Below are 27,037 nucleotides of genomic sequence, written 5' to 3'. Positions count from 1 at the left end.
GGGAGGCAGCAGTGCTAACCACTGAGCCACCATGCTGTCCTAAATGAAGGCGCCCAACGTGGGGCGCCATCTTGTTATGCATGGTGAGAGCATTTGGATAAAAAGCCTTTAATTCTGTCTTTTTTTTAAATCCATTTCCCTATCTGATCGAATTTACTGGTGTGCTGCTCATTGTGTCCCTTCCTGTCATGTTCTAGCTACCAGTGCCTGTATCACTACCCTGCCCAATTACCTTGTACATTCTGCTTAACTTTACAAATCGCCCCTCACATGAACCTTCTCTCTGCCCCACACAATTTTGTTTAAAGCCATCACTCTAGCAATAGTTACATTACTGAAGGATAGGAAGGGTTCGGAGAAATTATTTTTGATACAGAGAGGCATTCAGAACTCAAATGTTCAACTTAGAATCCTTGAGAGTATTCTTTAAAATTGAAAGTAGCATACGAAAGTTATCTGTGGCATTCCTTCAGAATGGTCTCAGAGTGATGCTTTCACTGTTGGAATGTTAGAATGCAACAATGTCTGATGAATTTATGTAAAGTACTGACCTGGATAATTGAAACACAGATGGTGGCAATTCCAATAAATAAAAAGTTATTATCAAACCAGTTTCGGATCAAGCTGTAGCAACCCTGGAAAGCATACACACACAAATTTCAGAACCTGTTTCTCAGTAAAGCAAGTGAAAACCCTGCAGAATGCATGGGATTCTGCAATAAGCACATGGAGACAGACAGATACCAACAGAGAGACACCAGCAGACACCAGACAGACACCAACAGCTAGACACCAACAGCTAGACACCAACAGCTAGACACCAACAGACAGGCACCAACAGACAGGCACCAGAGAGACACCAACAGACAGGCACCAGACAGACAGGCACCAGACAGACGGGCAACAGACAGACGGGCAACAGACAGACAGACAGATATAAACACAAGAACAGACATACAAACACATCGACACACATACATAAACACACCAATAGGCAGACACTCACATGCACAACAAAAAGACACACCAGACAGACAGACAGAACACAAATACACTGACCGAGAGGCATACAAATACACCAACAGACAGACACAGACACAGAAATACATCAAGACAAACACACAAATAGACACACACAAACACACCAACATGCAGACAGTGATTGCTGGGCCTCTTGCTGAGATATTTGTATCATCGATAGTCACAAGTGAGGTGCCGGAAGACTGGAGTTTGGCAAACGTGGTGCCACTGTTTAAGAAGGGCGGTAAGGACAAGCCAGGGAACTATAGACCGGTGAGCCTGATGTCGGTCGTGGGCAAGTTGTTGGAGGGAATCCTGAGGGACAGGATGTACGTGTATTTGGAAAGGCAAGGACTGATTAGGGATAGTCAACATGGCTTTGTGCGTGGGAAATCATGTCTCACAAACTTGACTGAGTTTTTTGAGGAAGTAACAAAGAGGATTAATGAGGGCAGAGCAGTAGATGTGATCTATATGGACTTCAGTAAGACGTTCGACAAGGTTCCCCATGGGAGACTGCTTAGCAAAGTTAGACCTCACGGAATACAGGGAGAACTAGCCATTTGGATACAGAACTGGCTCAAAGGTAGAAAACAGAGGGTGGTGGTGGAGGGTTGTTTTTCAGACTGGAGGCCTATGACCAGTGGAGTGCCACAAGGATCGGTGCTGGGTCCTCTACTTTTTGTCACTTACATAAATGATTTGGATGTGAGCATAAGAGGTACAGTTAGTAAGTTTGCAGATGACACCAAAATTGGAGGTGTAGTGGACAGCAAAGAGGGTTACCTCAGATTACAACAGTATCTGGACCAGATGGGCCAATGGGCTGAGAAGTGGCAGATGGAGTTTAATTCAGATAAATGCGAGGTGCTGCATTTTGGGAAAGCAAATCTTAGCAGGACGTATACATTTTATGGTCAGGTCCTAGGGAGTATTGCTGAACAAAGAGACCTTGGAATGCAGGTTCATAGCTCCTTGAAATTGGAGTCGCAGGTAGATAGGATAGTGAAGAAGGTGTTTGGTATGCTTTCCTTTATTGGTCAGAGTATTGAGTACAGGAGTTGGGAGGTCATGTTGCGGCTGTACAGGACATTGGTTAGGCCTCTGTTGGAATACTGCATGCAATTCTGGTCTCCTTCCTATCAGAAAGATGTTGTGAAACTTGAAAGGGTTCAGAAAAGATTTACAAGGATGTTGCCAGGGTTGGAGGATCTGAGCTACAGGGAGAGGCTGAACAGGCTGGGGCTGTTTTCCCTGGAGCATCGGAGGCTGAGGGGTGACCTTATAGAGGTTTATAAAATTGTAAGGGGCATGGATAGGATAAATAGACAAAGTCTTTTTCCTGGTGTAGGGGAGTCCAGAACTAGAGGGCATAGGTTTAGGGTGAGAGGGGAAAGATATAAAAGAGACCTAAGGGGCAACCTTTTTATGCAGAGGGTGGTACGTGTATGGAATGAGCTGCCAGAGGAAGTGGTGGAGGCTGGTACAACTGCAACATTTAAGAGGCATTTGGATGGGTATATGAATAGGAAGGGTTTGGAGGGATATGGGCCAGGTGCTGGCAGGTGGGACTAGATTGGGTTGGGATATCTGGGCGGCATGGACGGGTTGGACCGAAGGGTCTGTTTCCATGTTGTACATCTCTATGACTCTATACAAACACACCAACACAAAGACACACACACACACACACACAGATACGTTTACAAACAAGCACATGTACACACAAATACAGATACATATACACAGACATATATCCACATTCAATTATGTAGACAGATACATACGTATACAGTAAACACAGATATGCACACACAGACACACACGTACAAATGCGTGTGCGCACACATGTATAGTTACACACAGATAACCCAAATGCAAACAATTTTGTGCATTTGTTCTCCTCACCTTTAAGAAATAGTTTTGAGAGTTGCAAGGTTGCGATTTCTTCTTACAGCATGATTCAGGGACAGAGTTTCCCCAGTCGGTATAGTTAGCAACACCACAGCAAAGCAACTAAGATGAAACAAAGGAAGAACAATGTTACCACATTACAATGAGCATCAAGTTTCTCACAATAGCAGAACCAGTTACCATTCCAGGTCAATAACTCTTTCTTTCCCTACAGATGGTACCAGATGGCTGGTACAATTACAACATTTAAGAGGCATCTAGATGGGTATATGGATAGAAGGGGTTTGAGAGGGATATGTGCCAAATGCTGGCAAATCAGACTAGATTAATTCAGGATATCTGGTCTACATGGTCACATTAGATCGAAGGTTCTGTTTCTGTGCTGTACATTTCTATGACTCTATGACCCTTGTTACCTCAATGTACATGAAGAGTGTCCTGGTGAGTTAGAAATGAAGGGCTTATGCCTGAAACATTGACTCTCCTGTTCCTCGAATGCTGTCTAACCTGCTGTACTTTCCCAGCACCACACTTTTCAACTCTGACTCTCCAGCATCTGCAGTCCTCACTCCTCCCTGTCAAATTACAATGCTTTTTTTCTTGCTACACGAAGACTGTCCAGAACTGCTCTTGTACCTGTGATTGTAAATAAAGACTTTTTTTTATGGAGAAGGTATATTTTTGCAATTTGAAAGAAAAAGATGTTTTCAAGGAACTGGAGTCCCAAACAGGCCTGGAAGGCAATGGCAGATTTCCTTCACTAATGGCCAAAGTCAGAGACCATCTGAAGGTTCTGTGGTGACTACACAACATTCCTAACAATAGCACTGCATACTTTGAGTCATATGGCACATTGATGGCAGCAAAGAACAAGGAACATCACAGCACAAGAATAGGCCTTTTGGCCCACCAAGCCTATGGTAAACCTCAAGGATGAACATCTTCCTGGATTCCCCAAGGTTTTCTGCTCTGACTTGAGAGAAAGCCCCAAATCGACTCTTCTGCTAAATAACTGCACAGAGAAAAGTATCCTATCACCAAGTCACCCTTTATTCACATGTGCACAATACATGGGCTCTGACCGGCCAGCTCAGAGCCAGTCCTCAGAATCAGGAGACTGTCTGAATCTTCTGTTTTTCTCGGTCAGACAGGGCTCCCTCATTGACCCAGGTTAACAACCACAATCAAGGATCCCACAATCAATAAGATCTATCTGACCCTGGTTCCGATCACCACACCTGCCCCCCTTCATTGTGTGTTTGGAGTTGACTAGGGCAGCTATTGAGCACCCCAGTGTCTTCCTGCTCAACTGCCAACTGCTACCCTTTAGTGAATAATTGGTGTTCAGTTCAATGGGCCTCACCCAGACGTTGTCACACCTAGAGCTTGACAAGAAACCTGTGAGAGGGCCAGTTGCTGTCTGTGGACAGGGTCCCTCATCAGATGTCAGTGCCTGACTGAGGACCACAGCATGGGGTAAGAGGGGAACAGCTGCAAGCCACACCCACACTGTTGTGGCTGACCCCTCCCAATATCTCTCACTGCCTCAAACCCATCCACTCTGCAGAAACACTCCCATCATGGCTGGCCAGGCTTTGGGCCTCCAGTGGCTGTCATTCCAACAGCAGCCACTGCCCTCCCAGTTGTGCTGCTGAGTAAACAATCCATAGGCCTCAGTTCTCAGTGAAGACTCACCCTCCTGGGGGAAAGCCTGCCATTGTCCTCCCAACTGCATGAATGGCCCGTGATTCAGTCAGCCATCTGCAAAGACCTCCAATGCTTAATCTTGTGCTGTGTGAGGCAAGAAATTGGCAGCCATTTTCTTCAATTCCAAATCACTGAATCTCTACAGTGTGGAAGCAGGCCAATCAGCCCATAGAATCCACATTGACCCTCAGAAGAGCATCCCACCTAGACTCACTCCATCTCCAAAGCCTTGCCTTTCCCATGGCAAATGCACACATCCCTGGACACCATGGGCAATTTAGTTTGGCAATCCACCTGACCTGCACATCTTTGGATTGTGGGAGGAAATCCACACAGACACAGGGAGAATGTGCAAACTCCACACAGTCAGTCACCTGAGGGTGGAATTGAAGCCCGGTTCCTGGCGCTGGGAGGCAGCAGTTAACCACTGAGCCACTATGCCACCACAGAAACATGTTCAGAGCAGTCACCGGTGTTTCCAAGAATATAAAGGGCAGATTCATGGCACCTAGAAGTTACCTTTTCCTGGATTTGATTCCAAGCTTCCACAATCCCCGTGTTATTTTCTTTCTTCAGGGCCTTTTTCATGTCATTTTCGATGTAAGTGTTTATCTGCAAGTCAAACACAGAAACACAGTGAAGAGACCGGGGCTTTCCCTCTCTCTATGATCATGTCTGGGTTAATTGGTCTGGACCCGGAATGGTTACCTATCGCCAGGCAGATCTCCTGAAACATATATCACTAATAACTCCCCTGAGACTTGATCCTTTGTATTTTTTTCACCTATTAATCACCTGTGATCTTCAACTGAGGTGAACGTAGAAAGGGAGGGGGAAGGAGAAGGGGAGGGAAAGGGTAGGGGTGAGGGAGGATGAGGAGGTAGAGGGAGAGGGGAGAGAAAGAGGAAGACTATATCTTTCAAAGAACTCCTGAAGATCACTCTTGTTGCCCCACATCTGCCTCCAAATCGTTAACATCACTTCACACTGACCGCAGCCACCCAATGCAAGGTTACACTATTCCCAAATTCCTGTTCTTTCCTCTTGGCTCTTCCCTAATACCCTTCATTAAAAAGCTATTACCATCTTCATTATTTTTCGTTAGTACCCGATGTAATGTATGTGTTTCCTTCGTCCATTTGTGTGTGCTGTTTGGCTTTCACTGGCAATTTGAGCCAATCGTTTCCATTTGCTCTCTTCACATCTTTTCATTTTGCCCTCCCTCTCAGATCACTCTCTCCCATCTTTATGCCTCAGTCAGTTCTCCCCTCCTGCCAGTACTCTCTCTCCTGCCACTGGCCTGGGCTGGATTTTCCTATCTGATCAGCTCACAGCTTCCCTCTGTGCCCTCCCCTTCTCCTGCCTTCCAGCCAGGGGAATATTGGGCCTTGGTGCTGCTCCTGGCCTAGGTGCTCAGCCTCATCCCATCCCTGACCCAGAGCATGAGCAGCCCTGTCAACCCAACACCAAATCCTGAACCCAATGGGGCTGTGTCCAAGGCCTGAATTATTGTGGACTGATGTGTGTCAGACCAAGGTGGTCATTACTGACCAGAAACATGGTTAAGACTCCAAAACCCAATATATAAGGCCATTAGAACAGAAATTAGGCCATTCAGCCTATCGAATCTGCTCCACCATTCAATCAAGTTTCTCAGGAGAAAGTGAGGACTGCAGATGCTGGAGATCAGAGCTGAAAAATGTGTTGCTGGAAAAGCACAGCAGGTCAGGCAGCATCCAATGAGCAGGAGAGTCGATGTTTCGGGGATTCCTGAAGAAGGGCTCATGCCTGAAACGTCGATTCTCCTGCTCCTTGGATGCTGCCTGACCTGCTGCGCTTTTCCAGCAACACATTTTCAGTTCTGACAAGTTTCTCAACCCCATTCTCCCACTTTCTCCTAAAAACCCTTGATCCGCTTGACAATCAAGAACCTCTTGATATCAGTCTTAAACATTCTCGATGACCTGGCCTCTACAGCCTTCTGTGGCAATGAATTCCATAGATTACCCACTCTCTGGCTGAAGACCTTTCTCCCTATTTCCGTTTTGAAAGGTCTTTCCTATACTTAAAGGTTGTGCCCTTGGGTCATAGTCTCTCCTGCCAATGGAAACACCTTAACGAATTTTGAGAAGCTTTGTAGCTCAGGTTGAGGTTTTGGATGTAGATTTGCTCACTGAGCTGGAAGATTCGTTTTCAGACATTTCGGCACCATCCTAGGTAACATCTTCAGTGAGCCTCAGGTGAAGCGCTGCTGACATTTTGCCTTCCTAACTACCAACCCAACCTGCAAATTTACCTGGAAAGAATCCTGGACTCGAACTCCCAAGTCTCTTTGTGCTTCAGAATTTGGAATTTTCTCCCCATTTAGAAAATAGTCCAAGACTCTATTCTTCATACCAAAGTGCAAGACTTCACAGTTTTCCCCATTGTATTCCATCTGCCCCTTCTTTGCCCACTCTCCTAACCTGTCCAAATCCTTCTGCAGCCTCCCTGCTTTCTTAATGCTACCTATCTTTGTACCATTTACAAACTTAGCCAGAATACCCTCAGTTCCTACATCCAGGTCAATCATGTATAAACTGAAAAGCTGTGGTCCCAACACTCAGCCTTGTGGAACATCACTTGTCACCAGCTGCCACCTGAAAAGGACCCTTTCATCCCCACTCTCTGCTTCCTGTCAGACAGCCAAGCTTCTATACATTATAGCACCTTGCCTCTGATACCATGGGCCCTTATTTTACTCGGTGCCTCCTGAGCGGCAACTTGTTGTCTCATAGACATTCCACAAATTCTTTTTCTTACAAACCACTATGTACCTGACTTTCCCAGTCCCCCTGTATATGGAAATCCCCCATGAGCACCGTCACTTTGCCTTTCCTACACACTTTTTCTATCTCCTGGTGTATTTTGTGCCCCACATCCACCCCCATTTGGAGGCCTACGCATAACTCCAACTATGGTTTTATTACCTTTGTGGTTCCTTATCCTACCCACACAGATTCTACACCATCTGACCCTACTTCGTTTCTTATGACTGATTTAATTTCATTTCTTACTATTAAGGCGACCCCACCCCCTCTGCCCACCTGCCTATGTTTCCGATAGGATGTATATCCTTGGATATCCAGCTCCCAATCCTGATCCCCTTGCAGCCACATCTCCGTGATGTCCATCATGTCACACCTGCCAATTTCAATCTGTGCCATCAGCTGATTTACCTTATTCCTTCTACTGCGTGCATTCAGATACAACACCTTCAGCTCTCCATCTCTCTTCTCATTGTCATTCATTTGTCCAATGTGCTTGTAATTTGATTGCTAACCCTTTCCGTACACTCTGTCCTACTTGTGTCTGTTCTGGAGATTTTAAGAACCTCTCCTGAGTTCTGCACTCTTACCTTCTCCTTTAATTCAGATTTTCTAATTTCCCCTATAAGTGACCCCCTTCCACCTGCCCCCCACCCCCCCTCCCCATTTAGTTTAAACCCCTATCTACAGCACTAGTTATGTGATTGGCCAGGACGCTGGTCCGAGTACGGTTTAGATGAAGTCCACCCCATCAGAACAGGTCCCTTCTTCCCCAGTACTGGTGTCAATGTCCCATTAATTCAAACCCATTTCTCCCACACCAATCTTTGAATTCTGCATTTATCTGCTTAATCTTATTGACCCTGTGCCAATTAGCTCATGGCTCAGGTCGTAATCCAGACATTATTACCTTTGTAGTTCTGATTTTTAATTTAGCTCCTACCTGTTCATATTCCCTTGGTCAACAGGCAGGAGGCTGGAAGAACACAGCAAGGCAGGCAGCATCAGGAGGTGGAGAGATCAATGTTTTGGGTGTGTCTCTTCTTCAGGACTGGGAGTGGGTGTTAAGGGGGGAAGCTGCAGATAAAGGGGGAGGTGGGGGTAGGGTGGTGAAGTGGGGATAGGTGAAGACAGGGAGAGGGTATGACCTGGTTGGTTAAAGGGAGGAATGAATCTGGTTGGTGGCTGGGACCAGTGGAAGGGAGGGGGAGAGGGTGGGGAGGGAGGTTATTTGAAATTGGAGAACTCAATTTTGAGTCTTCCAGGATGTAGGCTGCCCAGGCAGAAGCTGAGGTATTGTTCCTTCAATTTTTGGTTGGATTTGTTGTGGCATTGGAAGAGGCCAAGGATGGTCATGTTGGAAAGGGAGTGGGAAGAGGAATTGAAATGGGTGGTGACTGGGTGGTCCAGTCGGTCCTTGTGGATCCAGCTGAGATGCTCAGCGAAACATTTGCTAACTTTACGTTTGGTCTCCCCGTTGTAGAGAAGACCACATTGGGAGCACCAGATACAGTCAACTAGGTTGAAGGAGAGGCAGGTGAACCTCTGTCTCACCTGGAAGGATCTTGGGGCCTTGGATGGAGGTGAGGGAGGGTTTGCTGGCAGGTTTACCTTGGATTCCAGCATCTGCAGTTTCTTTGTCTCTAACTAGGTTCATGCTCCCTTAGCTGAACCTCTGCCCTAGTTTTATCTGTGTCATTGGTACCTTCATGGACCATGACCACGGGATCTTTCCCCTCCCACTCCACGTTCCTCTGCAGCCCTGATGAGATATCCCGAACCCGAGCACCAGGCAGACAACCCTGCCTTCGGGACTCTCGATCCTGGTCACAGAGAACAGTGTCGATGCCCTTAACTAGACTATCTCCAATTGCAACAAAATTTCTCCTCTCTTCCCCTACTTGGCTGGCTCCCTGCACCACAGTGCTGTGGTCACTCCCCATACCCATCCACACAGGGAACCTGTTGGACAAGGACAGGGGCTGAGGGTCTTGCAACTCTACTTCCCAGATCCCTCTACCTGTCTCTGTCACAGCCACCTCTTCCTGTTCCTGATCACTGTCCGAATTCGAGTCGGTTAGTCTCGGGGGTGTGACTATCTCCAGGTACACAGCATCTAGGTAACTCTCCCCCTCCATGATGTATCACAATGTTTGAAGCTCAGACTCCAGCTCATTGACTCTGAGCCGGAGTTCTGCCAGCAACCAACATTTACCACAGATATGGTCACTGGGAACCACAAAGGGGTCCACCAGCTCCCACACCATGCAGAAACAACAAATCACCTGACCCCCCATCCTTATTTTACATTTAATGTACCAAGTTCCAAAGGAAGATGAGGATCCAACTTAGTGAGAGGAGTTTAACTGCAGTGGTGATTAAAAAAGACACTGAGGTGAAGAGTCTGTTGTACCACTGGAGCCTGTACAGAACCTGTTGGATCCCATTCTAACCCAATCAGTCACTCCAATTTCTCTCCACAGGTGCTGCCAGACCGACTGAGCTTTTCCAGCCATTTTGTTTTAGTGTTTCTGATTTACAGCATCTGTCGTTCTTTTGGTTTTTAGTTATCAGACCTACCTGCTGTTCGTAGAAAAAGACAATGATGGCAACTACGACTTCAATCAGAAGAATCAGGAGGAGCAATATGAAGAACTAGAGAGAGGAAAGAGAAACAAGCCCATGAGTGGCAGGAAATATTCCTCTCACACCAATAGGAGTCACTAAATTTAGGAACAAGGTGAGCAGTCAGTTTGAAGCTAAAATTAAATTGATGCAAATGATTCCTGTGAGGTGGGCAAAATTAGTCATAGAATCATTGCAGTGTGGAAACATATGGCCCAACACGTCCAGACCAACCCTCTGAAGAGTAACCTACTCAGACCCTTTCCCCTACCACTCTACATTTACCCCTAACTAATGCACCTAACCGACACATCCCTGAACACTACGGGTAATTTAGCATGGCCAATTCACCCTAACCTGCACATCTTTGGACTGTGGGAGGAAACCAGAGCACCCAGAGGAGAACGGACACGGGGAGAACATGCAAACTCCACACAGTCAGTCGCCCGAGGCTGGAATCAAACCCGGGTTCCTGGCGCTGTGAGGTAGCAGTGCTAACCACTGAGCCACCGTGCTGTCCCAAATTGTCCAGACAGTAACAGATTAAAATGAACTGGAGGAACTGAACAGCTAAATATCCTCGATTTCCCACCTTGATCAATTTTCAAGACAATTATGTTCATGTAGAGAACTTTGTACCAGGAGGTGAAATGTGTGGTTGAAGTCCATTATATGATTTTGTGTTCATGTTGTCTAGGAGGAAGGGTTGGGGGAAATTGTTGTTGTTTAAGGCTCTAACACCATGACCGTGACGTCCTCTGACTGTGGTGTCGGACATTTGGGAACTAGCAGCAGCTATACGCAGAGGCTATCCAAATGATCCTGTCACTGGACTTCCAGCTGTGAGCCAGTTCCAGCTGTGACAGTGACTGTCTAGAATCTGATACCGAGAATAGCCAGGTGGGTAAGATGCCAGTGGACTGAAGGTACCAAGAGGATTGCCACCCACCAACTGTTTGGATCTCAAGAGGACAATGCCTGAAAGAAAGAATAAAACTGTCCCTTTCAATCAGTAGAAAGAAAAAATAACCTTTGTCTCTACCATAGCTTTCCTGACCTCAGGGGCACTCCAGTGATTTTACGGTGAATACGGGATTTCCTTGAGGAGCAAACACTTCCATCGTACTTTCACGGGATCTGGCCATCGCTGGCCAATCAGACATTTACTACCGATCCCTGATGAAGAATCAGCGACATTGCTGTGGGTCTGGAGTCACGTGTAGGTCAGACCAGGTAAGGATGGCAGATCTCCTTCCTTAAAGGACTTTTGTGAACCCAGATGGGTTTTTAACAAAAATCAATGGTAGTTTTGAGGTCACCATCGCTGAGAGCAGCTTTTAATTCCAAGTGCTTGAATTGAATGGAACTTTTACCGGTTGCCATATTGATTTGAACCGTTGTCCCCAGAGCATTAGCCCAGTGACACTGTCACCGTGCTACCATTTCCAAGTTGTTGCCAGAAATGTCGCAGCAATTTGCAAGCAGTGAGGTGCCCAAACCTCATTGAGGTAAGCAGTCAGTTAGGCACTGCAGATGCTGGAAATCAGAGTCCAGATCAGAGTGGTGCTGGAAAAGCACAGCAGGTCAGGCAGCATCCGAGGAGCAGGTGAATCGACGGTTCGGGCGTGTTCCTGAGGAAGGGCTCCTGCCCAAAACGGCGATTTTCCAGCTCCTTGGATGCTGCCTGACCTGCTGTGCTTTCCCATTAACAGTCAGGTATAGAGTAGCAGGGAGACCTCCCTTACTGTGTCTCTGAACATGGCGAAGTCTCTGCCTGCCACCTGAGAGGGCAGACAATGAGGAGCATCATTTCGGCACCTCTGACCGTCCCATTCTTCCTTCAAGTGAAATGTCAGCCCCGATTGTGGACCATCTTTAACCTTCAATCAAACTGATTCGATATCTGGTTGTTTAATTAGCCTTGCTGTCTGTGGGAGCTGTTATTGACAAAGTGATAGCTGCTAGAACAGTGACTGCAACTTCAAAAGGTTCTCATTGGCTTTAAAGCTCTTGTGAAAAATGCAAGGATTTATTTACATTTTCTCTGTTTGAAATGTTTATGCTTGTTGTTGATCTGATTGTTCCCTTTCTACTCTGTGTTTTGTTATTGTTCCTTATTGCTTGCTCTGGTACAAAACACAGACTTCAAAGTAAAACAAAAAGGGCAGGATTAAATCATGAACACGTCTCTCTGTCTCTGAGTGAGCCTGCTACTGGCAACTCTATCCCATCCGTCGCCACCCCTTCCCCATTCCCCCTGCCTCCAAACCCCACCCCATTCCCCCACCACTACCCCCTAATCCCCACTCCTATTCCCCATCCCCACTCCCACATCCCCCTCCCCGACCCCTTTTCCCTATCCTCCACCCCCAGATACCCCTCCCCGTCCCCATTCCCCAAACCCCAGTCCCCATCCCTTAGCCTCAACCCCATTCCCCATCCCCCCACCACCACACCCTGACTCCCACTCCTATTCCCCATCCCCACCGCCACATCCCCCTCTCCATCCCTTATTCCTCATCCCATGCTCCTGGATCCCCCTTCCCAATCTCCTGTCCCCATTCCCCACTCCCACCACTATCTACCACCCCCAACCCAAAGACCCACAACCAACCCATTGCCCAGCTCCAACCCCAGCCCCCACCCCAGCTTTTTAACTTAGCTGGGTTTGTAATAGTAGAGTGTGGAATGCACTGCCTGCAAACAGTTGTAGACTCGCCAACTTTAGATTAGATTAGATTAGATTACTTACAGTGTGGAAACAGGCCCTTTGGCCCAACAAGTCCACACCGCCCCGCCGAAGCGCAACCCACTCATACCCCTACATTTACCCCTTACCTAACACTACGGGCAATTTAGCATGGCCAATTCACCCGACCTGCACATCTTTGGACTGTGGGAGGAAACCGGAGCACCCGGAGGAAACCCACGCAGACACGGGGAGAATGTGCAAACTCCACACAGAGAGTCGCCTGAGGCGGGAAATGAACCCAGTCTCTGGCGCTGTGAGGCAGCAGTGCTAACCACTGTGCCACCGTGCCGCCCCTTTAAGGGCATTTAAATTGTCATTGGATAGGCATATGGATGAGAATGGAATAGTGTAGGTTAGATGGGCTTTAGATTGGTTCCACAGATCAGTGCAACACTGAGGGCCGAAGGGCCTGTACTGTTCTGTAATGTTTTCTGTTCTATGTTAATCTTTAGTGAGTCAATCTGACTGGAGATACAGGCAAAACTTACTGACAGTAGCAGGCATTTGTTTTCTTTGATAGCTCCCATGCAGCCCAGAAAAGCCACCACCATGGTGATAGTTCCCACGACGATCAGGGAGTTGGCGATGGAGAGGGACGGTAGGCTAGACAGCAAAGCTCCAAAGTTATTCAGGGTCAGCAGGTAGATGCCAAATCCCATGATAGCACATCCACCGATCTGAAAGAGATGAGTGCATACAATGTCATTTACACTAGGGGTTAGCTAACTCACCTCCTCAAACAGTCCCATCATCATTCATACCTTACCCTATCCAATAGACCTTTTGATCCATGTCAATATGCTAATGCAGCTTCTTCAACTGGGCATTTACCCAGCTTCTGGAAACCCCTGAAAATATCCCCAACTCTGAGATGGAGTCAGAAACTCCAGAGGGTTCAGGCGTACATAATGTAATAACTAGCCAGAAAGAGTTAGAGAAATTAAAACCTGTTCTAATTCCTAGCTAGCTACAAAACTGGCCCCTGCCCCCAACCCATCACAAATGAACTTGCATAATATACACTCCAAACGTCCCCCCTCCCTTTCCCATCAAATCCCCTCCAACTACAATTTTCTGTCTCTTCCAACCCATTTGGGCGGCACGGTGGCACAGTGGTTAGCACTGCTGCCTCACAGCGCCAGAGACCCGGGTTCAATTCCCGCCTCAGGCGACTGACTGTGTGGAGTTTGCACGTTCTCCCCGTGTCTGCGTGGGTTTCCTCCGGGTGCTCCGGTTTCCTCCCACAGTCCAAAGATGTGCAGGTTAGGTGAATTGGCCATGCTAAATTGCCCGTAGTGTTAGGAAAGGGGTAAATGTCGGGGTAGGGGTATGGGTGGGTTGCGCTTCGGCGGGGCGGTGTGGACTTGTTGGGCTGAAGGGCCTGTTTCCACACTGTAAGTAATCTAATCTAATCTAATCTAATTCTCCTGATTTGTGCCCTGTAGATGATAAACAGTTGCTTGGGGTCAGGGGGTGAATTCTCACGGCTGTATTCCCAGCCTCAGAGCTGCTCCTGTTGTGTTCATATGGACAGTCCTGCTGAGTTTCTGGTCAATGGCAACTTCTCGAATATTGATAATGGGGATTTTGGTGACCATAACACCATTCAATGTTATAGGGCAACCATTAAATTCTCTGTTGTTGCCGATGAACATTTGTGGTGTACAAATGTTACTTTCCATTTTTCAAATCGAAGCTGCATTCTGTGGAATCACAAATGGTGCTGAGTATGATGTGATTATTAAAAAGAATTAAGAGGTGATCTCATCAAAATACATAGGATTCTTAAAGAGTTTGACAGGGTCAATGTTGAGAGGATGTTTTCCCTCTTGGGAGAGTCTAGGACCAGAGAGCACCGTTTGAATCACGGTTACACCAATCTTAGACTGAGGTGAGGATGAATTTCTTTTCTCATGAGGTTGTGAGTCTTTGGAATTCCTTGCCATGGAGAGCTCACGGGGAAGAGAGCCCTTATTTATGTTTAAGGCTGAGATAGAGAGATTCTTGGTCAGTCCGCGAATCAAGGGAAAGGGCAGGAAAGTGAATGTAATGAGCGTTGGGTCAGCTGTGATCTTGTTGAATGATGAAGCAAGCTTTAGGGACCCAATGATCTGTTACTGTTCCTGTTTCTTATGATCTATGGAACATTCCTTCATTGATGAAGCAGCCGAAGATGGTTGGATCTAAGACACTACCCTTGAAGAACTCCGACAGAGATGACTGATCTCCAACAACCACAACTATTCTCTGATGCGCTAGGTATGACTCCAACCGGCAGAGAGTTTGCCCACTCATTTGACAAGGTCGGCCGAGGGGAGTTGTTTCCCTTGACTGGGGAATCGAGAACACAGCTTCGAGATGACGGACTGAGATGAGCAGAAATTTGATTATTGGTTGTGAATCTTTGAAACTTTCTACCCAAACATGAGATACATTCAGGTCTGGAGCAGGGAATCAGGGGTGTGGTAAGCAGGAGAATGGCTTCAGGAAGATCAGCCTGACCATGTCAAAACCTGATGACCTCCTGCTCCTTTGCAAGAGCTCTTCATCATTGATACTGGGTTCATGGTGGATCATACTTTGTCCTATCAACTGATCCCATAGGAACCTGCACTTACCCAAAATAATAAGTTGAACACGAACAGCATATATTTCAGAGACTTCAGACATGCTTCAGCCATTCTGAGGTTTCCGCTGCAATTGAAAGGACAGTGTTATTCCTTAATCAAATAAACAATCAAATAAACACAGCCGAGAAACATAAACACAACCTAAAGCTGTGCAAACGCGCTGATCCAACAAAACAATCTCATCGCATCAACGCAGCCCAGTGTCTGAAACACGGTCTGATTCAATAAACACAGCCCAGTGTCTGAAACACCGTCTGATCCCATAAACACAGCCCAGTGTCCGCAACACGGTCTGATCCCATAAACACAGCCCAGTGTCTGAAACACTGTCTTGATCCCAGAAACACAGCCTAGTGTCTGAAACACCGTCTGATCCCATAAACACAGCCCAGTGTCTGAAACACCGTCTGATCCCATAAACACAGCCCAGTGTCTGAAACACTGTCTTGATCCCAGAAACACAGCCCAGTGTCCGCAACACGGTCTGATCCCATAAACACAGCCCAGTGTCTGAAACTCCGTTTGATCCCAGAAACGCAACCCAGTGTCTGCAACACCATCTCATTCCATAAACACAGCCCATTGTCTGAAACTCCGTTTGATCCCAGAAAGGCAACCCAGTGTCTGCAACACGATCTCATTCCATAAACACAGCCCAGTATCTGAAACATCGTCTGATCCTATAAACACAGCGCAGTTTCCGAAACACCGTCTGATCCCATAAACACAGCCCAGTTTCTGAAACACCATCTCATTCCATAAACACAGCCCAGTGTCTGAAACACCGTCTGATATCAAACAAAGAGCCCATTGTCGGAAACACCGTCTGATCCCATAAACGCCGCTCAGTGTCTGAAACACCATCTCATCCCCAAAACACAGTCCAGTGTCTGCAACATAGTCTGATCCAATAAACACAGCCCAGTGCCTGAAACACCGTCTGATCCCATAAACACAGTCCAGTGTCTGCAACACAGTTTGATCCCATAAACACAGCACCGTGCCTGAAACACCATCTGCTCCCAGAAACACAGCCCAGTGTCTCAAAAACCATCTGATCCCATAAACACAGCCCAGTGTCTCAAAAGCCATCTGATCCCATAAACACAGCCTAGTGTCTGCATCACCGTCTGATCTCATAAACACAGCCCAGTGTCTGAAACTCCGTCTGATCACAGAAACACAACCCAGTGTCTGCAACACCATCTCATTCCATAAACACAGCCCAGTGTCTGAAACATCGTCAGATCCAATAAACACAGCCCAGTTTCTGAAACACAGTCTGATCCCAGAAACGCAGCCCAGTTTCTGAAACACCGACTGATCCTATAAACACAGCCAGTGTCTGAAATACCGACTGATCCCATAAACACAACCCAGTGTCTGAAACACTGTCTGATCCCATAAACACAGCCCAGTGTCTGAAAAACCAACTGATCCCATAAACAAAATCCAGTTTCCGAAACACTGTCTGATCCCATCAATACAGCCCAGTGTCCGAAACACCGTCTGATCCCATAAACACAGCCCAGTTTCTTAAACACCGTCTGATCCCACAAACACAGCCCAGTGTCTGAAACACTGTCTGATCCTAGAAACACAGCTCAGTGTCTGAAACACCATCTGATCCCATAAACACAGCCCAGTGTCTGCAAAACCATCTGATCCCATAAACACAGCCCAGTGTCTGAAACACCATCTGATCCCATAAACACACCCCAGAGTCTGCAACATGGTCGGATCCCAGAAACACAGCCCAGTTTCTGAAACACCGACTGATCCCATAAACATAGCCAGTGACTGAAATACCGACTGATCCCATAAACACAACCCAGTGTCTGAAACACGGTCTGATCCCATAAACACAGCCCAGTGTCTGAAACACCGTCTGAACCCATAAACACAGCCCAGTGTCTGAAACACCAATTGATCCCAGAAACACAGCCCAGTGTCTGAAACACCATCTGATCACATAAACACAGCCCAGTGTCGGAAACACCGTCTGATCCCATAAACACAGCCCAGTCTCTCAAACACCATCTGATCCCATAAACACAACCCAGTGTCTGCAACACCGTCTGATCCCATAAACACAGCCCAGTGTCTGAAACACTGTCTGATCCCATAAACACAGCCCAGTGTCTGAAACACTGTCGGATCCCATAAACACAGCCCAGTGTCTGAAACACTGTCTGATCCTATAAACACAGCCCAGTGATGAAACACAAAATGATCCCATAACCACAGCCCAGTGTCTGCAAAACCATCTGATCCCATAAATACAGCCCAGTGTCTGAAACACCAACTGATCCCAGAAACACAGTCCAGTGTCTGAAACACGGTCTGATCACATAAACACAGTCCACTGTCTGCAACACCGTCTGATCCCATAAACACAGCCCAGTGTCTGAAACACCGTCTGATCCCATAAACACAGCCCAGTGTCTGAAACACTGTCTGATTCCATAAACACAGCCCAGTGTCTGAAACACTGTCTGATCCTATAAACACAGCCCAGTGTCTGAAACACTGTCTGATCCCATAAACACAGCCCAGTGTCTGAAACACTGTCTGATCCTATAAACACAGCCCAGTGTCTGAAACACAAAATGATCCCATAACCACAGCCCAGTGTCTGCAAAACCATCTGAACCCATGAACACAGCCCTGTGCCTGAAACACCAACTGATCCCATAAACACAACCCAGTTTCTGAAAAACCATCTGATCCCATAAACACAGCCCAGTGTCTGAAACACCATCTGATCCCATAAACAAAGCCGAGAGTCTGCAACATGGTCTGATCCCAGAAACACAGCCCAGTTTCTGAAACACCGACTGATCCCATAAACACAGCCAGTGACTGAAGTACCGACTGCTCCCATAAACACAACCCAGTGTCTGAAACACGGTCTGATCCCATAAACACAGCCCAGTGTCTGAAACACCGTCTGAACCCATAAACACAGCCCAGTGTCTGAAACACCAACTGATCCCAGAAACACAGCCCAGTGTCTGAAACACCGTCTGATCACATAAACACAGCCCAGTGTCAGAAACACCATCTGATCCCATAAACACAGCCCAGTGTCGGAAACACCATCTGATCCCATAAATACAGCCCAGTGTCTGAAACACCATCTGATCCCATAAACACAGCCCAGTGTCTGAAACACTGTCTGATCCTATAAACACAACCCAGTGTCTGAAACACTGTCTGATCCCGTAAACACAGCCCAGTGTCTGCAACACCGTCTGATCCCATAAACATAGCCCAGGTTCTGAAACACCGTCTGATCCCATAAATACAGCCCAGTGTCTGCAACACCGTCTGATCCCACAAACACAGCACAGTCTCTGAAACACCGTATGATCCCATAAACACAACCCAGTGTCTGCAACACTGCCTGATCCCGTAAACACAGCCCAGTGCCTGAAACACCATCTGATCCCAGAAACACAGCCCACTGTCTGAAACCCCATCTGATCCCATAAACACAACCCAGTGTCTGAAACACCGTCTGATCCCATAAACAGAGCCCAGGGTCTGAAACACCGTCTGATCCCATAAATACAGCCCAGTATCTGAAACACTTTCTGATCCCAGAAACACAGCCCAGTGTCTGCAACACCGTCTGATCCCAGAAACACAGCCCAGTGTCTGCAACACCGTCTGATCCCATAAACACAGCCCAGTGTCTGAAACACTGTCTGATCCCATAAACACAGCCCAGTGTCTGAAACACTGTCTGATCCCATAAACACAGCCCAGTGTCTGAAACACCGTGTGATCCCATAAACACAGCCCAGATTCTGAAACACAGTCTGATCGCATAAACACAGCCCAGTGTCTGAAACACTGCCTGATCCCATAAACACAGCCCAGTGTCTGAAACACAGTCTGATCGCATAAACACAGCCCAGTTTCTGAAACATCATCTGATCCCATAAACACATCCCAGTGTCTGAAACACTGTCTGATCCCATAAACACAGCCCAGTTTCTGAAACACCGTCTGATCCCATAAACACAGCCCAGAGTCTGAAATACCGATTGATCCCAAAAACACATCCCAGTGTCTGAAACACCATCTGATCCCAGAAACACAGCCCAATATCTTAAACACCGTCTGATCCCATAAACACAGCCCAGTTTATGAAACACCATCTTATCCAAGAAACACAGCCCAGTGTCTGCACCACAGTCTGATCCCATAAACACAGCCCAGTGTCTGAAACACCGTCTCTTCCATAAACACAGCCCAGTGTCTGAAACACCATCTGATCCCATAAACACAGCCCAGTGTCTGCAACACTGTCTGATCCCAGAAACACAGCCCAGTGTCTGAAACACTGTCTGATCCCATAAACACAGCCCAGTGTCTGAAACACCGCCTGATCCCATAAACACAGCCCAGTGTCTGAAACACCGCCTGATCCCATAAACACAGCCCAGTGTCTGAACCACCATCTGATCCCATAAACATAGCCCAGTGTCTGAAACACTGTCTGATCCCAGAAACACAGCCCAGTGTCTGAAACACCGTCTGATCCCATAAACACAGCCCAGTGTCTGAAACACCGTCTGATCCCATAAACACAGCCCAGTGTCTGAAACACCGTCTGATCCCATAAACACAACCCAGTGTCTGAATCACCGTCTGATCCCATAAACACAGCCCAGTGTTGGAAACACCGTCTGATCCCATAAACACAGCCCAGTGTATGAAACACTGTCTGATCCCATAAACACAGTCCATTGTCTGCAACACCATCTGATCCCATAAACACAGGTCAGTGTCTGAAACACTGTCTGATCCCATAAACACAGGCCAGTGTCTGAAACACTGTCTGATCCCATAAACACAGCCAGTGTCTGCAACACCGTCTGATCCCATAAACACAGGTCAGTGTCTGAAACACTGTCTAATCGCATAAACACATCCCAGTGTCTGAAACACCATCTGATCCCATAAACGCAGTCCAGTGTCTGCAACACTGTCTGATCCCAGAAACACAGCCCAGTGTCTGAAACACCGCCTGATCCCATAAATACAGCCCAGTGTCTGAAACACTTTCTGATTCCAGAAACACAGCCCAGTGTCTGAAACACTGTCTGATCCCATAAACACAGCCCAGTGTCTGAAACACCGTGTGATCCCATAAACACAGCCCAGATTCTGAAACACAGTCTGATCGCATAAACACAGCCCAGTGTCTGAAACACCGCCTGATCCCATAAACACAGCCCAGATTCTGAAACACAGTCTGATCGCATAAACACAGCCCAGTTTCTGAAACATCATCTGATCCCATAAACACAGCCCAGTGTCTGAAACACTGTCTGATCCCATAAACACAGCCCAGTTTCTGAAACACCGTCTGATCCCATAAACACAGCCCAGAGTCTGAAATACCGATTGATCCCATAAACACATCCCAGTGTCTGAAACACCATCTGATCCCAGAAACACAGCCCAATATCTGAAACACCGTCTGATCCCATAAACACAGCCCAGTGTCTGAAACACCGTCTGATCCCATAAACACAGCACAGTGTCTGAAACACCGTCTGATCCCATAAACACAGCCCAGTTTATGAAACACCGTCTCATTCCGTAAACACAACCCAGTGTCCGAAACACCATCTGATCCCATATACACAACCCAGTGACTGAAACACCGTCTGATCCCATAAACACAGCACAGTGTCTGAAACACCATCTGATCCCATAAACACAAGCCAGTGTCTGAATAACTGTCTGATCCCATAAACACATCCCAGTGTCCGAAATACCATCTGATCCCATAAACACAGCAGTGTCTGAAACACTGTCAGATCCCATAAACACAACCCAGTGTCTGAAACACCATCTGATCCCATAAGCACAGCCCAGTGTCTGAAACACCATCTGATCCCATAAACACAACCCAGTGTCTGAAACACGGTCTGATCCCATAAACACAGCCCAGTGTCTGAAACACCGTCTGAACCCATAAACACAGCCCAGTGTCTGAAACACCAACTGATCCCAGAAACACAGCCCAGTGTCTGAAACACCGTCTGATCACATAAACACAGCCCAGTGTCAGAAACACCATCTGATCCCATAAACACAGCCCAGTGTCGGAAACACCATCTGATCCCATAAATACAGCCCAGTGTCTGAAACACCATCTGATCCCATAAACACAGCCCAGTGTCTGAAACACTGTCTGATCCTATAAACACAACCCAGTGTCTGAAACACTGTCTGATCCCGTAAACACAGCCCAGTGTCTGCAACACCGTCTGATCCCATAAACATAGCCCAGGTTCTGAAACACCGTCTGATCCCATAAATACAGCCCAGTGTCTGCAACACCGTCTGATCCCACAAACACAGCACAGTCTCTGAAACACCGTATGATCCCATAAACACAACCCAGTGTCTGCAACACTGCCTGATCCCGTAAACACAGCCCAGTGCCTGAAACACCATCTGATCCCAGAAACACAGCCCACTGTCTGAAACCCCATCTGATCCCATAAACACAACCCAGTGTCTGAAACACCGTCTGATCCCATAAACAGAGCCCAGGGTCTGAAACACCGTCTGATCCCATAAATACAGCCCAGTATCTGAAACACTTTCTGATCCCAGAAACACAGCCCAGTGTCTGCAACACCGTCTGATCCCAGAAACACAGCCCAGTGTCTGCAACACCGTCTGATCCCATAAACACAGCCCAGTGTCTGAAACACTGTCTGATCCCATAAACACAGCCCAGTGTCTGAAACACTGTCTGATCCCATAAACACAGCCCAGTGTCTGAAACACCGTGTGATCCCATAAACACAGCCCAGATTCTGAAACACAGTCTGATCGCATAAACACAGCCCAGTGTCTGAAACACTGCCTGATCCCATAAACACAGCCCAGATTCTGAAACACAGTCTGATCGCATAAACACAGCCCAGTTTCTGAAACATCATCTGATCCCATAAACACATCCCAGTGTCTGAAACACTGTCTGATCCCATAAACACAGCCCAGTTTCTGAAACACCGTCTGATCCCATAAACACAGCCCAGAGTCTGAAATACCGATTGATCCCAAAAACACATCCCAGTGTCTGAAACACCATCTGATCCCAGAAACACAGCCCAATATCTTAAACACCGTCTGATCCCATAAACACAGCCCAGTGTCTGAAACACCATCTGATCCCATTAACACAGCCCAGTGTCTGAAACACCATCTGATCCCATAAACACAGCCCAATGTCTGAAACACCGTCTGATCCCATAAACACAGCCCAGTGTCTGAAACACCAGCTGATCCCATAAACACAGCCCAATGTCTGAAACACCGTCTGATCCCATAAACACAGCCCAATGTCTGAAACACCGTCTGATCCCATAAACACAGCCCAGTGTCTGCACCACAGTCTGATCCCATAAACACAGCCCAGTGTCTGAAACACCGTCTCTTCCATAAACACAGCCCAGTGTCTGAAACACCATCTGATCCCATAAACACAGCCCAGTGTCTGAAACACCATCTGATCCCATAAACACAGCCCAGTGTCTGAAACACCGTCTGATCCCATAAACACAGTCCATTGTCTGCAACACTGTCTGATCCCAGAAACACAGCCCAGTGTCTGAAACACCGCCTGATCCCATAAACACAGCCCAGTGTCTGAAACACCGCCTGATCCCATAAACACAGCCCAGTGTCTGAACCACCATCTGATCCCATAAACATAGCCCAGTGTCTGAAACACTGTCTGATCCCAGAAACACAGCCCAGTGTCTGAAACACCGTCTGATCCCATAAACACAGCCCAGTGTCTGAAACACCGTCTGATCCCATAAACACAGCCCAGTGTCTGAAACACCGTCTGATCCCATAAACACAACCCAGTGTCTGAATCACCGTCTGATCCCATAAACACAGCCCAGTGTTGGAAACACCGTCTGATCCCATAAACACAGCCCAGTGTATGAAACACTGTCTGATCCCATAAACACAGTCCATTGTCTGCAACACCATCTGATCCCATAAACACAGGTCAGTGTCTGAAACACTGTCTGATCCCATAAACACAGGCCAGTGTCTGAAACACTGTCTGATCCCATAAACACAGCCAGTGTCTGCAACACCGTCTGATCCCATAAACACAGGTCAGTGTCTGAAACACTGTCTAATCGCATAAACACATCCCAGTGTCTGAAACACCATCTGATCCCATAAACGCAGTCCAGTGTCTGCAACACTGTCTGATCCCAGAAACACAGCCCAGTGTCTGAAACACCGCCTGATCCCATAAATACAGCCCAGTGTCTGAAACACTTTCTGATTCCAGAAACACAGCCCAGTGTCTGAAACACTGTCTGATCCCATAAACACAGCCCAGTGTCTGAAACACCGTGTGATCCCATAAACACAGCCCAGATTCTGAAACACAGTCTGATCGCATAAACACAGCCCAGTGTCTGAAACACCGCCTGATCCCATAAACACAGCCCAGATTCTGAAACACAGTCTGATCGCATAAACACAGCCCAGTTTCTGAAACATCATCTGATCCCATAAACACAGCCCAGTGTCTGAAACACTGTCTGATCCCATAAACACAGCCCAGTTTCTGAAACACCGTCTGATCCCATAAACACAGCCCAGAGTCTGAAATACCGATTGATCCCATAAACACATCCCAGTGTCTGAAACACCATCTGATCCCAGAAACACAGCCCAATATCTGAAACACCGTCTGATCCCATAAACACAGCCCAGTGTCTGAAACACCGACTGATCCCATAAACACAGCACAGTGTCTGAAACACCGTCTGATCCCATAAACACAGCCCAGTTTATGAAACACCGTCTCATTCCGTAAACACAACCCAGTGTCCGAAACACCATCTGATCCCATATACACAACCCAGTGACTGAAACACCGTCTGATCCCATAAACACAGCACAGTGTCTGAAACACCATCTGATCCCATAAACACAAGCCAGTGTCTGAATAACTGTCTGATCCCATAAACACATCCCAGTGTCCGAAATACCATCTGATCCCATAAACACAGCAGTGTCTGAAACACTGTCAGATCCCATAAACACAACCCAGTGTCTGAAACACCATCTGATCCCATAAGCACAGCCCAGTGTCTGAAACACCATCTGATCCCATAAACACAAACCAGTGTCTGAAACACTGTCTGATCCCATAAACACGGCCCAGTGTCTGAAACACCGTCTCAATCCATAAACACGGCCCAGCATCTGAAACACCATCTGATCCCATAAACACAAACCAGTGTCTGAAACACCATCTGATCCCAGAAACACAGCCCAGTGTCTGAAACACCATCTGACCCCATAAACACAGCCCAGTGTATGCACCACAGTCTCTTGCCATAAACACAGCCCAGTGTCTGAAACACTGTCTGATCCCATAAACACAGCCCAGTGTCTACAATACCATCTGATCCCATAAACACAGCCCAGTGTCTGAAACACCGTCTGATCCCATTAACACAGCCCAGTGTCTGAAACACCATCTGATCCCATAAACACAGCCGAGTGTCTGAAACACCGTCTGATCCCATAAACACGGCCCAGTGTCTGAAACACCGTCTGATCCCATAAACACAGCCCAGTGTCTGAAACACCGTCTGATCCCATAAACACAGCCCAGTGTCTGCACCACAGTCTGATCCCATAAACACAGCCTAGTGTCTGAAACACCGTCTGACCCCATAAACACAGCCAGGTGTCTGCACCACTGTCTGATCCCATAAACACAGCCCAATGTCTGAATCACCGTCTGATTCCAGAAACACAGCCCAGTGTCTGAAACACAGTCTGATCCCATAAACACAGCCCAGTGCCTGAAACACCGTCTCTTCCATAAACACAGCCCAGTGTCTGAAACACCATCTGATCCCATAAACACAGCCCAGTGTCTGCAACACTGTCTGATCCCAGAAACACAGCACAGTGTCTGAAACACTGTCTGATCCCATAAACACAGCCCAGTGTCGGAAACACCGTCTGATCCCATAAACACAGCCCAGTGTCTGAAACACCGTCTGATCCCATAAACACAGCCCAGTGTCTGCACCACAGTCTGATCCCATAAACACAGCCCAGTGTCTGAAACACCGTCTCTTCCATAAACACAGCCCAGTGTATGAAACACCATCTGATCCTATAAACACAGCCCAGTGTCTGCAACACTGTCTGATCCCAGAAACACAGCCCAGTGTCTGAAACACCATCTGATCCCATAAACACAGCCCAGTGTCGGAAACACCGTCTGATCCCATAAACACAGCCCAGTGTCTGAAACACTGTCTGATCCCATAAACACAGCCAGTGTCTGCAACACCGTCTGATCCCATAAACACAGGTCAGTGTCTGAAACACCGTCTGATCCCATAAACACAGCCCAGTGTCTGAAACACCGCCTGATCCCATAAACACAGCCGAGTGTCTGAAACACCGTCTGATCCCATAAACACGGCCCAGTGTCTGAAACACCGTCTGATCCCATAAACACAGCCCAGTGTCTGAAACACCGTCTGATCCCATAAACACAGCCCAGTGTCTGCACCACAGTCTGATCCCATAAACACAGCCTAGTGTCTGAAACACCGTCTGACCCCATAAACACAGCCAGGTGTCTGCACCACTGTCTGATCCCATAAACACAGCCCAATGTCTGAAACACCGTCTGATTCCAGAAACACAGCCCAGTGTCTGAAACACAGTCTGATCCCATAAACACAGCCCAGTGCCTGAAACACCGTCTCTTCCATAAACACAGCCCAGTGTCTGAAACACCATCTGATCCCATAAACACAGCCCAGTGTCTGCAACACTGTCTGATCCCAGAAACACAGCACAGTGTCTGAAACACTGTCTGATCCCATAAACACAGCCCAGTGTCGGAAACACCATCTGATCCCATAAACACAGCCCAGTGTCTGAAACACCGTCTGATCCCATAAACACAGCCCAGTGTCTGCACCACAGTCTGATCCCATAAACACAGCCCAGTGTCTGAAACACCGTCTCTTCCATAAACACAGCCCAGTGTATGAAACACCATCTGATCCTATAAACACAGCCCAGTGTCTGCAACACTGTCTGATCCCAGAAACACAGCCCAGTGTCTGAAACACCATCTGATCCCATAAACACAGCCCAGTGTCGGAAACACCGTCTGATCCCATAAACACAGCCCAGTGTCTGAAACACTGTCTGATCCCATAAACACAGCCAGTGTCTGCAACACCGTCTGATCCCATAAACACAGGTCAGTGTCTGAAACACCGTCTGATCCCATAAACACAGCCCAGTGTCTGAAACACCGCCTGATCCCATAAACACAGCCCAGTGTCTGAAACACCGTCTGATCCCATAAACACAACCCAGTGTCTGAAACACCGTCTGATCCCATAAACACAGCCCAGTGTCGGAAACACCGTCTGATCCCATAAACACAGCCCAGTGTCTGAAACACTGTCTGATCCCATAAACACAGCCAGTGTCTGAAACACCGTCTGATCCCATAAACACAGCCC

General features: G+C 47.3%; 1 protein-coding gene across 1 annotated transcript in view; it reads right to left on the bottom strand.

Moving 5' to 3' along the window:
- LOC140467238 (leukocyte surface antigen CD53-like) overlaps positions 1 to 27,037 on the bottom strand; it is a 56,028-nt gene that overhangs the window by 5,728 nt on the left and 23,263 nt on the right. Inside the window, exons 2-7 of the mRNA XM_072563469.1 lie at positions 15,444 to 15,519; positions 13,314 to 13,502; positions 10,029 to 10,103; positions 5,161 to 5,253; positions 2,929 to 3,036; positions 552 to 635 (exon numbers count right to left, since the gene is read on the bottom strand). Of these exons, the coding sequence (XP_072419570.1) occupies positions 552 to 635; positions 2,929 to 3,036; positions 5,161 to 5,253; positions 10,029 to 10,103; positions 13,314 to 13,502; positions 15,444 to 15,506 (612 nt within the window). The 5' untranslated portion in view covers positions 15,507 to 15,519. The remainder of the gene's footprint in view (positions 1 to 551; positions 636 to 2,928; positions 3,037 to 5,160; positions 5,254 to 10,028; positions 10,104 to 13,313; positions 13,503 to 15,443; positions 15,520 to 27,037) is intronic.

Source organism: Chiloscyllium punctatum, chromosome 45 (assembly GCF_047496795.1).
Source record: "Chiloscyllium punctatum isolate Juve2018m chromosome 45, sChiPun1.3, whole genome shotgun sequence".
NCBI lineage: Eukaryota > Metazoa > Chordata > Chondrichthyes > Orectolobiformes > Hemiscylliidae > Chiloscyllium > Chiloscyllium punctatum.
Note: the sequence above shows the minus strand (reverse complement) of the source record. Positions and strands in the feature narration are given on the sequence as shown.